This window comes from Lithobates pipiens, unplaced genomic scaffold, assembly GCF_037356315.1.
Source record: "Lithobates pipiens isolate NorthernLeopardFrog02 unplaced genomic scaffold, aLitPip1_a1.2 Scaffold_8, whole genome shotgun sequence".
In the NCBI taxonomy this organism is placed as follows: Eukaryota; Metazoa; Chordata; class Amphibia; order Anura; family Ranidae; genus Lithobates; species Lithobates pipiens.
In genome coordinates, this window is record NW_027507903.1 from 630,448,391 (window position 1) to 630,461,560 (window position 13,170).

Below are 13,170 nucleotides of genomic sequence, written 5' to 3' on the forward strand. Positions count from 1 at the left end.
AGTATGGATTCTGAGGGGACCCAATCAAAATTGTTTAAAAAATGGTGTGGGATCCGCCCAAAATTTATTCCAGACCCTTATCCGAGCATGCCGCCTGGCAGGTCAGGAAAGGAAGGGGATGAGGGAGCGCCACCCCCCTCCTGAACCGTACCAGGCAGCATGCCCTCAACATGGGGGGGTGGGTGCTTTGGGGCCAGAGGGGGTGCTTTGGGGCAGGGGGGGCTCTGTGCCCTCCCACACCAAAGCACCTCACCCCACCCATGTTGATGAGGACAAGGGCCTCTTCTTGACAACCCAAGCCAGTGGTTTTTTGGGTCTGTGGGTGGGGGGCTTATCAGAATCTGGAAGAGACAGCAGCGACAGCAAGAGACAGCTCAAGGAGGAGATGGTGGGAAGAGTCTGTGGCGACAAGAAGAGACAGTTTGAGTTGAAGACAGTGGGAAGAGACAGAAGCGGTGGGAAGAGACAGCTTGAGGAAGAGACGGCTACCTGATACCCATTCACATGGGGGGACAGAATCTGGGGGCCCCCTTCTTAAAGGGGGGCTTCCAGATTCCGATAAGCCTCCTGCCCCCAGACCCTAACAACCACCGGCTAGAGTTGTCAGAAGAGGCTCTTGTCCTCATCAACATGTAGCAAGGTGCTTTGCACTCACCCCCCCTATGTTGAGGGCATGCTGCCTGGTATGGTTCAGGAGGGAGTGTTCGCTCATCCCCTACCTTTCCTGACCTGCAGGGCTGCATGCTCGGATAAGGGTCTGATATGGATTTTGGGGGGACCCCATGCCCTTTTTCTTTTGGTGTGGGGGTCCCCTCCGAATCCTTGCTAGACCCGAAGGGCCTGGTATACATCTGGGGGGGAATCTCACGCTGTTTTTGCTTTTTTTCCCGCATTTTCTTGACGGCAATTTTTTTTTACATTCAACTTTCAGCGGGGAAGCCCACTGACAGCTGATGACTCATCGGTTGTCAAGGATGCGGCGGCCGGCTTCCTGGTCACCTGCTTACCAACAAGCTATATACAGTGGTAAAATAAGAACTGCAAAACACATCAAAAATTGGATCAAAAATGCATCACTTGCATTTCTAGTGCAGCTCCATTGAAGTCTATTAGCCACAAATTGCGGGAAAAAAGTCACCAACCCTTTCCAATAATGCACCGGCCATAAAACGCATGGAGGTGAACTAGCACCGTAGGAAACCATGTTAAATTAACTGTTCCAATCATTAGTAAGACCTCATCTGGAATATGCAGTTAAGTTTTGGGCACCAGTTCTCAAAAAGGATATCAGGGAACTGGAGAAAGTGCAGAGAAGGGCAACCAAACTGATAAGAGGCATGGAGGAGCTCAGCTATGAGGAAAGATTAGAGGAACTGAATTTATTCACTCTTGATAAGAGGAGATTAAGGGGGATATAGTGAACTTGGTGTCGAGTTATTCATTTTACAGTCAACAAAGAGGACACGGGGGCACTCTTTTGGAGAGGAAAAGAGATTTCATCTCCAAATACGAAAAGGTTTCTTCACAGTAAGAGCTGTGAAAATGTGGAATAGACTCCCTTGCAGAGGTGGTTCTGGCCAGCTCAGTAGATTGCTTTAAGAAGGGCCTGGATTGTTTCCTAAGTGTACATAATATAACTGGGTACTGACATTTATAGGTAAAGTTGATCCGGGGAAAATCTGATTGCCTCTCGGGGGATCAGGAAGGAATGGTTTCCCCTGCTTTAGCAAATTAGATCATGCTCTGAAGGGGTTTTTTGCCTTCCTCTGGATCAACTGTGGGTATAGAATTGGGTATATGGGATTGTATGATATTATTTTATTTTTTTGTGGTTGAACTAGAATGGACTTGTGTCTTTTTTTAACCTGACTAACTATGTAACTGTAGTGCGTTTCTGCAATCTGTAAAACACACAAAAAGAACGCATAGGTGTGAATGTAGGGTAAGGGAAGTTTTAAGAGATACCATGGAATAAAGGTCTGAAGGGTGGTAACCTTTTTTAGGAGCCCAATTTGGGCAATTGAACTCTAATACCAATTTATTATTAATCATGGCTTCAGTACGGTAGAAGTCTAATATTTGGAGACCAGTGCACACCAAGTTCTCTACAAGTTTATCTTAATAATTAAACTTTTACCAAAGGTTTTAAATAAAAAGCTTTTTGTTTATATACAATATCTTTAAACTGTCTTTGATCTCTTTATTCCTCAAGCTGTATATGAAAGGGTTTATAAAGGGAGTAAACACTGTATACAACAAGGACATTATCTTACTGATCATTTGTGATTGTCCTTTCTGTGGAATCAGATATGTAGCAGCTAGAGTTCCATAAAATATAAACACAACAGTGAGATGGGAGCTACAAGTGGAAAAGGATTTCAGTCTTCCAGAAAAGGAGGATATCTTTAATATTGATAAAACAATATAAATATATGAAATCACTATCCCTAGGATGGGTAATATTAGCAAAGGAATACAAGACAAGGTTGTTTCCATTTGAACTCTGGATGTATCTGAGCAGGAAAGTTCCACAAGAGGATTGAAATCACAAAATAAATAGTCAATAACATTTGGCCCACAGAATTCTAATTGACATATTTCAAGTATTGATATTAATGCCAAAGAACAGCTAAAAATCCAGGATGCAAGAACTAATTTATTGCAAAATGTTTGTTTCATAATAGAGAAATAATGCAGAGGAGAGCAGATAGCCAGATAGCGGTCATAGGACATCACTGTCAGAAGGAAACATTCAAATCCTTCTGTTGAACCAAAGACATAATATTGAGCAATGCAACCAGAAAAAGATATGGGGGTCCTCTCATGTAGAACAATATTTAACATGTTAGGAGCAATAGCTGTGATCAGCAAGATGTCAGATATAGAGAGTTGGGAGAGGAAGAAGTACATGGGAGAATGAAGGGTCTTGGTGTAATATACCAACATGATGATTAAACAGTTTCCACATATTGTCACAATGTATATAATAAAGACCAAGGTGAAGAGAAGCAGATTAAATACGGACATTTTGTTAAATCCCAAAAAGAAGAATGTGGTGACATTACCTTTATGTGTGGTCTGTGTGAAAGCATAAAACAGTTATATAACTTTATGTTTTATTTTTAAATAAGCTCAAGGAATATTTTCCTTGCTAATTGGACAGTCTCTATTCCTTTAGTTAATTTTTAATATAAGAAAAATGACATGACCATTGAGAAGAAGTGGTACTTTGGGCAAATAAAAAATAACATATACTGTACATACATGATATGTTAAAAGAAAAAAAAAAAAGCTTTGCAAAACTACATTTACATAGCAAGAAGGGAGTTACTAAATATATATATATATATATATATATATATATATATATATATATATATATATATATATATATATATAGATATATATATAGATCTATATATGTATATATTGTATTTGACTTTAGGTATACTTTAATGCCATGACAGTAGTGGGAAACTGTGCTACACAATGCAAAGAAAATGGATAGATTAAGTTATAAAATGTCTCATTTGTCATAATGATTACTATTTCAATCAATTAAAGCATTATAAATTGGTGAATTTAGTCTGAAATAAAAAATAAAATAAAAAACTTACTCTATTTACTAATAATCTCTGATGAAAACTCATTTATTTTTTTTGATAATTTAACTTAAATTTTAAATAAACCAAAAAAAAAAATGTAGATTCTTTTTTGTTTGTTGTTATGTTTTTTGATAACAGAAAATGAGAGATTCAATATTAAAAGTGTAACAGTAGTACATGAATTTCTTCATGAGAGAGTTTTCTACCAGTTTTTCTATTGAGCATAGAATAAAAGCAGAATGTCATGAATAGAAAGAATAAATAAAAAAAAGCAAAAAAAAAAAAAGCAAAGGGAGTGAAAATACTGCCAAATATGTCAAAATAATGTCAACAATGAAATATATAGTTTTATTTCAACAAATCTTCTTCATAGGATTTATTTTTTATTTTTTTACCAGCGTTTCTATTTAATAGGGAAAAAAATAGACCTATTAAGTCATGAATGGAAAGAAAAAAAAATAGAAAGAGAGGGAATGATAAAATAATAAAAAGTATCTTATCTATCTATTGTAAGTGTAAAGCATATAATGTGTATCGGTGGATAAGCTCAGTTGACTGAACAGGAAACCTTTATTCACACAAACATTTATATGTTTCTTTGCAGATTAAAGATTCCATAGAGAGTAAGTAAGATCTCTTTGGGTTTATGTTTGTGACTGTACTAAAAATAAAATGTATTTTTTTCAAAATAAAATACTCAATACAATACAATACAGTACTAGTAAATAATTGCTCAGAAACTATTTAAAGTTAAAGTAAAGCTAGAGTAAGGCTTTAAAGTCTAACTTCAGCTTTCCTTTCATTTTACATACACTGTAATGGATATGTCTTTGGTGTCAGAAGAATTATGCTAAAATGCCTATTTCAATATATGATAAGTTACTGCTTCTTAAATCACCCTTAACTTTACTTAGAGATGACTGCTTATTGCAAAGCTGAACTGCAAAGAGTTAAAAAGAATTGTGTGCCTTTTCCCGAGAATTACAACCGAGACAGATATGGCATCAGCATCATCTTGAAAGTCCCATTTGCCCTTTTTTGAATGTTGAACACATATCCGGGATGGAGGCTTGCTTGCTGCTACTAATAGGTTGTGTCAGGTCGCACCATTTTTTATCGCTAAATGGGGTAGAAGATACCCAATTCCCTTATGACCTGCCATACCCCAACTTTAATAGTTAATTACCCATCCATTTCTATATTCCTCTCAATAGGCCACTGGCTGGATCTAAAAACTTCTTTTTGAATTAATATTATATATACTCGTATGGTCTTGTATTGCTGATATATGGATCTATGTAATATAATGTATGGGATGTAATTCTAATTAGTGCACTTCTGTCGGCCATGGGTGAACCTGTCTGCGGTTGGAGAGTTGGGGGTTGTTAGGATGTTCCTTTGACCCCGGGGCTGCGATGCATGGCAGTCTCGCCCCTCCCCCCCCCCCATTGTCTCTCTTAGTGACTGGGGTTGGGGGCCTGCCCCCTATGCATCGGTGTCATGATTGTTTGCTCTGCTCAGGTGGGATTACACACCTGAGCTTGTAGCTCTTTTCCTTCTTTCTCCACCAATTGGAGCTTCATGACGCTGGTGGGGACCCGCCCTTTGCTGGGGATTTAGGCTGTCTGTGGTAACCAGCTGACCATTTCACCTTGATTCAGCCACACAAGCAGGATTCCATGCATATCTGCAGCCATAGAATTATACACCAGGTAACTGAGACTATTGCATTTAAAATGATTGCATTAATTGCACACCATTTATTTAATTTACCTACAAGTATGGATCTGTTCCATCAATAGTAAAATAATTTCAATAGGCTTTATCTCTATATTTCTGCAGAATAGCATGCCCTGGTAAGCACACATTCTACACTATCATGGTCACCTGGGCTTTACACAGCTGCTATCCTCGTTTTGGGTGCGATTCCTCACCTCAGCCCCGGGGGAGATCGATATCCCTGTCCTCTGTATCTCCTGGACAGATGCTTGGTGTCACCTATGGGCCGGACAGTAAGGTATAGCCCCCCCTTTTCTAGAGAGATTGTTCTCCGTTTAAAGGTTATCCCATATTTATAGACATTTTTGATCTAATTTCAGAGCATCTGTACTCCTGATGATTGGCAAGAGCCATGAAACGTGCGTCGAGTATATATCCAACTGATGCCCAGATTATTTCGACTTATTATAAGCAATGGTTAATGTTTATTGGTTTTATGAATGGATGAGTATATCTACACATCTGCATTGCTACTGATGTTGTATTGTACCTTGCAAAATGACTGTATATCTAAACAAATGTATTCAAAGAAATGTACTACAATTAACTGTGTCCTATATGAGTTTGACACTTTTTGTGATATGGTTTTATACCCAACAAATAAATATATTTTTTACTCAGCAACATGCCTCATTTAAAGTCCCATTTGCCCTTTTTTGAATGTTGAACACATATCCGGGATGGAGGCTTGCTTGCTGCTACTAATAGGTTGTGTCAGGTCGCACCATTTTTTATCATCTTGAAAGAAGGAAGTCACCCTATATATACATTTGTTACAGTAATACAGTAATATGTCACAATAATATGTTTTGCATATGTCTCGCCTTGCTTGTTTGAATATTTAGCTGTTGTTATATAAATTTCAAAAAGAGGAAATTAAAAACAGAAAGTAATTTCACACTGGACTGAGGGTGTCAGAGTGGTTACTTCAGCGTGTGCACGCTTTATATTCAATAGTTTGATCAGGGGCCAATATAAAAATACCAGACCTTAGTTCTGGTTCTGATCCAATACATCTGGCGCCCAATGTGGGGCTGTGGGCTCTGTACCCGAGTATAGCCGATCGAGAAGGGATCGGGACAAGCCAATACGTAGACTGGATGGAGACTGCTTACCTCTAAAAATGGTAAGACACTTTTGATATCTTGTATATCTAGTCTACTGTTTATCCTGTACCCGTGATTGGCTAATCTCTGTCTATATTGTCTCTCAACGGTCAGCAAAGAGACAGGTATATATCTTGCCCATAGCCTATTGAATCTGTACTAATTATATCTGCTGCCTGCATTGTTCTGCTCTGTTTTCTTGATCGATCTTGTGTTTTGTGGTGGCTGTTGGGAATGAGAGATTGATTATATAGTCACGGATGAAGACGTGGTTAAACTTCTCCTGGGAAGTGCGGTGAAGCACGGGAAAAACCAGAAGGAGGCGTCAGGGCGTGGTTTAAACTTCTCCTGGGAAATATATTGTGCAGTAAAGCACAGGTGCGGTGAAGCACGGGTGCGGTGAAGCACAGGAAAACCAGTAGGGGGTGTCCGGAATACGCCCCGCAATGGCGTGGGGATCCCGTGAGATCTGAACAGTCCTGTATTTCTCTACGGTTGTCACACATATTATTGTTGGTGGTAATGTCATGTCCTAAGTGTGTTTGTGGTCTACACGGTCAGTCCATGATATAAGAGAGAAACTCTTGGTTATAAACCTTTGTTGGCGGAGATCACAGATGTGTTGGTATTCAGATTAAACGTACATTATCCAGTTAAACTTGGCTAAGGTTGGCAAGTCACCACAGGCTATAGAAAGCGAAGTTAGAAGGAGGGGACATGCAGCCGAAAGGTGCCCCTTGCAACCTGAACAACCAGAAGGGCTTGAAGAGGCAGAAAAGAGTGAGAGGTTTGGGTTTTGTCCTAGGAAACCCAAACCACATTTAAAGTGGAGTATTGAAATTCATCTTAAAGTAATGCATTATTGAATTTTCATTTGTTTTGTCTGTTCTGTCTTTTTGAGAGTAATAGTTGGTCACATATTGCTCGAACCCACAACCTGTGGCCACCTCAGGTGGACAGGGCTGTGACTCTCTCTCTCTCTCTCACTCTCTATTTGTCTTGTCCTCGTTAACTTGAGACTGTGATATGGTCTCTGTACCGGTATCAGGTGATGTATAGAGGTATTGTCGGATCCCTTGAGTCTAAGCCCTTGTACACACGGTTGGAGAATCCGTCGGAATGTGTCCTATCGGACCGTTTTGTCGGATAATCCGACTGTGTGTGGTAAGCATCGGACTGTTTCCGTCAGAATAACTGTCGGACCAAATTTTCCAACTTGCTGGAAATATTTTTCCGACAAACTGGTCTGATCGGACATACTCCGATCATGTGTAGAGAATTCCAATCGGACAAAGTGCCACGCATGCTCAGATCAAATTCCTACACCAAAGCTATTGGCTACTAGCCTGAACGTAGTCCTGTCGTAATGAAATAACGTCATCACGTTCTGAACGATTGGATTTTCCGACAACTTCGTCCGACCGCGTGTATGCAACAGTTTCGGACAAGATCCGTCGGACAAAATCCGACGGACAGAATAGGTCGGATTTGGTTGTCGGAATCTCCGACCATGTGTACAAGGGCTTAGACTAGTCTGAAAATCCTAAGCAGACAACACATAAATATCCCAGTCATCAAGACAGAACGAAGCAAGGTAGTGTTATATATTGGAAAGTGGTCCAAACGAGGACAGGTGGCAGTCAGAGGGTTGTTGGACCCTTGAGTCCAAGACAGCTTCATAAAACCGCCATACAAATCCTGAGCCCAAACACATAAACTTCCCAATAGCTAACAATTAGGGCTGGAATTGGAGAGACCTAAAAAGGGTATTTGGTATTAGAGCGAGAAGAAGATGCTGTCAAAAGGGAAATAAATTGGCAAAAGTGTGTGGGGTTGATATGTATTTGGGCGGAGAGCTACAGGTAGATGAATGGTGTAATATTTTGAAATGTTAAAAAGGTCTGTTGTCAGATCAAGGACTGCTACGAGCAGCAGAAGCTTGGTTCAAAGTTGCGAAAGCTATTCATGAAGAAGGGTGGATGGAACAGGAAATGCATTAAGATGGTCGTATTGTATATGTGTATAGAAAGCCAGAAAAGAGGAAGCTAAGTAGTCAGCCACCGCCCTATAATGGTGTCTGGTCCCCAGGAAGTAGACACTGCCCTTCATCCTTTGTCTACCGCCCCTCTGTTCTAGGTGACATCTCCCCCTCCATTCTATGTCCTCCGGGAACATATTACAATCAAAGTAGCATTTAGTTTCAATAATTTTTATTGAATATCACAGGTTTATACAATGCCACAATATCGTACAAAAGTCAGGTATTTATACATTCAATTCTTGCAATTAACCATCATGGAGTAAGAGCTAGTGATATCCGTTAACACAAGAACAGTGAAAAGAAAAGAAAGGAAAAGTAAAATAAAATAAGATAACTGGATGCCTTATTGAAATATATACTCTATACTTTGCGTATATGTATTTTGACACAGGATATCAGCAAAAACTTTACTTCGAGAGTTATAAGAAAATATTTTAACTCTATTGTATTCAATATCACTTACAGGAAGCGGATTTACCCCAATCTATCCAGGGCTGCCATAAATCTTGCTTGGTCACTAGGTTGCCTTGGGAAGCTGCAAACATTAATTCGTATCGTATGTGTAAATCCACCTCTCTTATGATCTCGCTTAGCTGCGGTATGCCTTCAGTTCTCCATCGTCTCAGTATCGCTAATCTAGTGCTCGCTAATATGTGAAAGACTACCAGCCTGTATTTTTTGGGAATCTATCTATCCCCAGTGTTAACACCGCCAGACCGGAGTCCCCGCCAGTAATAAAGCCGGTTATTTTAGAAATCAAGTTGAATACTTGGCGCCACAACTTATTTAATTTTGGGCACATCCAAAGTATGTGACCCAGCGACCCCCTGTGTCCGCAAAGTCTCCAGCATAGCGGTGAAACATGGGGATGAAAACCCGCCAGCCTCACCGGAGTTAGATACCATCTTAGAAGGATCTTAGTAGAAAGTTCCCACAAATTCACTGATTTAGTCGCCATGTAAACAACCTTTATAGATTCTTCCCATTGTTCCTGAGAATAGGAAGATCCGAGCTCTAGTTCCCAAGATCTCATAGATGGAGACCTCCGAAACTCAGATTTGTGATTTAAGAGGTTATAAAACAATGATATGCCTTTAATTTTTGTCTGATCATTTCGGTAGTACAGATATACTCTCACCGGGAGGGGTATTTGGGTTGTAGGGACTGTATTAAGTAGGTGTACTATCTGCATGTAAGTGTATTGATCCCTAGTCTCCAACCCAAACTCTAGTTGTAGTGCCCTGAATGTTTTAATAGATGGACCAATCATAATATCTTGTACTGATAAAATCCCCCTCCTCTGCCAGTTTCTAACGGATAGTTGAGGGATGAGGAGCCGCAGGCTCGATAATGTTAAAGGGATTGCCTTGGTGGGTTGGTCTGGGCTAGCATTACCTAGAAGTGTCTTCCAGGCAGCCAGCGTGGCTCTCATTGGGGGAGACAAAATACCCACCATCCGCGGGATGAGTGAGCTCGTTAACAATAGATCTTCAAAAAAATATGGAACGCTTCACGAATTTGCATGTCATCCTTGCGCAGGGGCCATGCTAATCTTCTCTGTATCATTCCAATTTTAGTATATGTCCTGCCGAAGCGAGGACTCAAAGTAGCATTTAAATTAATGTATAGGGTGTCTTGATTATTTCAGCCAGAGTCTGACTTTAAGCACTGTTTTTGTTGTAGTTGCCTATCCTTGCATTATTGAACTTAAAAGGTGTTTCTTTATCATACATCACGGGACACAGAGCCTTCATTACATAGTGGGTTAGATAGGCACCATCGGTGATTGGACACTGGCTAACCCCAATTAAGGAGAATTCCTCCCCTATATAACCCCTCTCAAATGGAAGGTACCTCAGTTTTTTCGCCAGTGTCTAAGGTGGTTGGTCACGTAAAACATGTGCTATGAAGAAAGCTCTATGCAGGTCCCTTCAGGGGTCTAAGGGCTATACTAACCGGATCCATATCTCGGGCTGATATTTGACTCCAAAGATGATATGTTACCCGGGCCTCGCCATCCGAAGAAACAAGGTTTTGCCTGTAAGTCCTCTCCTTTAGAAGACTGGGCTCTGGGAAAACCAGACTTGGTGTACTATTAAAACAGTGGCATGAAAGAGTCTTTTACAGGTCCAGGTAAGAGGTTCCTCTGAGAAGGAACCCAAAAAACCCTGAAGGTGGGCACAACACTACCCACCGTGATGGGTGAAGATTGGAAACTGTTTTCAGCAGCTCCTGCGGCAGGGACAAGTAAGAAAAGTTAATCCTATTTAACCCCTTCCCGCCGAGCGTACGCGAATGTGCGTACTCGGCTTCCGGGGGTTATACCGGGATGATGCCCGCACCTGCAGGCATCATCCTGGTACCGTTTTTTTCAGCGGGCGATTGGCTATCCAGCCATAACAACCGAAGCGGCTAAAAGCCGCTCGGCTGTTATGCCGGAGGAGCGGGATGGGACATCTTCGGCTGCTGGGGAGGAACTGGAATGAAGCCGTAATCGGCTTTGTTCCAGTATCCTAAACGTAAACACGGAAGCGACGTCATGACGTCACTTCCCGTTTACTCGGCTGCCAATGGCGCCGGTTTAAAAAATATATACGGTATTCAGAATCGCCGTTTTCGGCGATCTGAATACATTGAAGTGTAAAGGAGGGGTGGGGGGTCTTTCAGACCCCCGATCCCTCCATAAAGAGTACCTGTCACCACCTATTACTGTCACAAGGGATGTTTACATTTCTTGTGACAGCAATAAAAGTGATCAAATTTTTTATTTTTTTTTAAAAACAATTTAGTCATTTTAATATAAATAAAATAAATGGAAAAAAAATTAAAATTTTAAAGCGCCCGCCGTCCCCGCGAGCTCGCGAAGCAAAGAAAACGCATATGGAAGTCGCGCCCGCATATGTAAACGGTGTTCAAATCACACATGTGAGGTATCGCCGCGATCGCCAGAGCGAGAGCAATAATTCTAGCACTAGACCTCCTCTGTAACGCAAACCTAGTAACCATAAAAAAAATTTAAAGCGTTGCCTATTGAGATTTTTTTTTTTTTTTTTATTATTGCCACTTCAGTAATCTTATGTAGGAGACTCAATTCACCTGGCAGCTCATTTATGTCTCTTCACGGTTCCACATCATCATGGCTTATTTAATTAGGTAGCTTTTTTTATTTATTTTTATCCATTCAAGGATTGATTATGCTCACGTAGAATTTACATAACATTAGCAAATAGCAAAAAAGAAAAAAATATATTGTAAACGAAAACCACTTCAACACTTAGGCCGCGTACACACGGGCGGACTGTTCGCCCAACTTTGTCCGCTGAACAGTGTTTCAGCGGACAGTCCGCTCGTGTGTGGGCTTCAGCGGACAGTTTCAGTGGACAGTCTGACGAACAAAGTTTTTCGGAATTCCCGTTAGACAGTCCGCTGAAACTTGGTTTGAGCGGACAGTCCACTCGTGTGTAGGCTTGTTCGTCAAACTAAGTCTCGCGCATGCTCAGAAAGAATTTACACGGCGAAGGTTGCATTGCAGTGTATAGGACGTCGTATTTTTCGTCCCGTCGTACGTGCCGTTCAAGTCATCGCGCACAGTTTCAGCAGACTGTTCGTTCATCGTGTGTGGTCAAGTCCGCTCATGCTAATTTTGAGCGGACTGTTTGTCAAACTGTTTGACGAACAAAGTTGGGCGAACAGTCCGCCCGTGTGTACGCGGCCTAAATGTTATCCAAAATACTCTTTTGGTTTGCTTACCCTTCTCCTTACCCCCTACCCCCCATAATCGCCATAGGATCATTACGTTTACCCAATTTTAGTCAAGCTTTCCTCTCCCCCCTCCCCGGCTCCATGGCGATCCTCAATGACTAACTATCGCAAACATCAGTAGGAGACCGCCAGAGCAACCTTGGGAGAGAGAGCCAAAAAAACAAAACAAAAGGGTAGGGTCTATTTCCTGAAACAACCCCTATTCCCGCCCGTCTACTTATGGAGACATCCCCAACTTCTGTAGCCAAGAACCCCATATCCTCAAAAACTTCTTATTATTACCCTGTTTAATAAAGAAGACCCTCTCATTACAAATTGTGATTTTTATACTTGCTAGCCAAGTTTCGACTAGCGGGCCCGAATGCGACTGCCATTGTTGCACGATTAATTTTCTTGCTTGAAAGAGACATCTAATAACGGGTATAGTAGCAGCTTTAGAAATTGTGCGTCCTTCGGGTATTGCCAAAAGACAAGTCCTGGCCGTTGCTAGTAATTTTAAGTTAAAAATTCTATTGATCTGGTCTATAACCTGCAACCAATACCTAAATAATTTTGGACACCGCCAAAGCATATGAATAAAGTCTCTGGTTAATCCACATCTAGGGCATTGATCATTATTTTTCCAGCCCAGTTTAAACATCTTCTTAGGGGTATAATACACCCGATAGAAAAAAAAAAGCTGGGAAGCCTTCTGGGAGGGGGAAACTGACACCCTAGTTCCCTGTTCCACTATCCAATCCCATTCGGGGTTGGACAATGGACCCATGTCGCTCTCCCATCTTCTTCTATTTTTAAGCAGGCCTTCACGATCTAACACTTTATCCCCAAATCTGGAATACAGGTAAGAAATCAAACCCTTGAGCGTGTCCGAGGACAT

General features: G+C 41.0%; 1 protein-coding gene, 1 long non-coding RNA gene and 1 other non-coding gene across 3 annotated transcripts; 1 reads left to right on the forward strand and 2 right to left on the reverse strand.

Annotated features, from left to right (window-relative positions):
• Positions 1-2,145: 2,145 nt before the first annotated feature.
• Positions 2,146-3,870, reverse strand: LOC143964057 (olfactory receptor 6N1-like). The gene is made up of 2 exons (XM_077473767.1): positions 3,618-3,870; positions 2,146-3,078 (listed from the first exon to the last, which is right to left on the reverse strand). The coding sequence occupies exons 1-2, from the start codon at positions 3,648-3,650 to the stop codon at positions 2,146-2,148; spliced, it is 966 nt and encodes a 321-aa protein (XP_077329893.1). The 5' UTR covers positions 3,651-3,870.
• A 1,386-nt stretch (positions 3,871-5,256) lies between these two features.
• On the forward strand, positions 5,257-5,934 carry LOC143964058 (uncharacterized). Its single transcript, XR_013271069.1, has 3 exons — positions 5,257-5,317; positions 5,448-5,622; positions 5,705-5,934. It is a non-coding gene; the product is annotated as an uncharacterized LOC143964058 (long non-coding RNA).
• Positions 5,935-10,025: 4,091 nt separating this feature from the next.
• LOC143965139 (U6 spliceosomal RNA) lies at positions 10,026-10,132 on the reverse strand. Its single transcript, XR_013271541.1, has one exon. It is a non-coding gene; the product is annotated as a U6 spliceosomal RNA (small nuclear RNA).
• Positions 10,133-13,170: the final 3,038 nt, after the last annotated feature.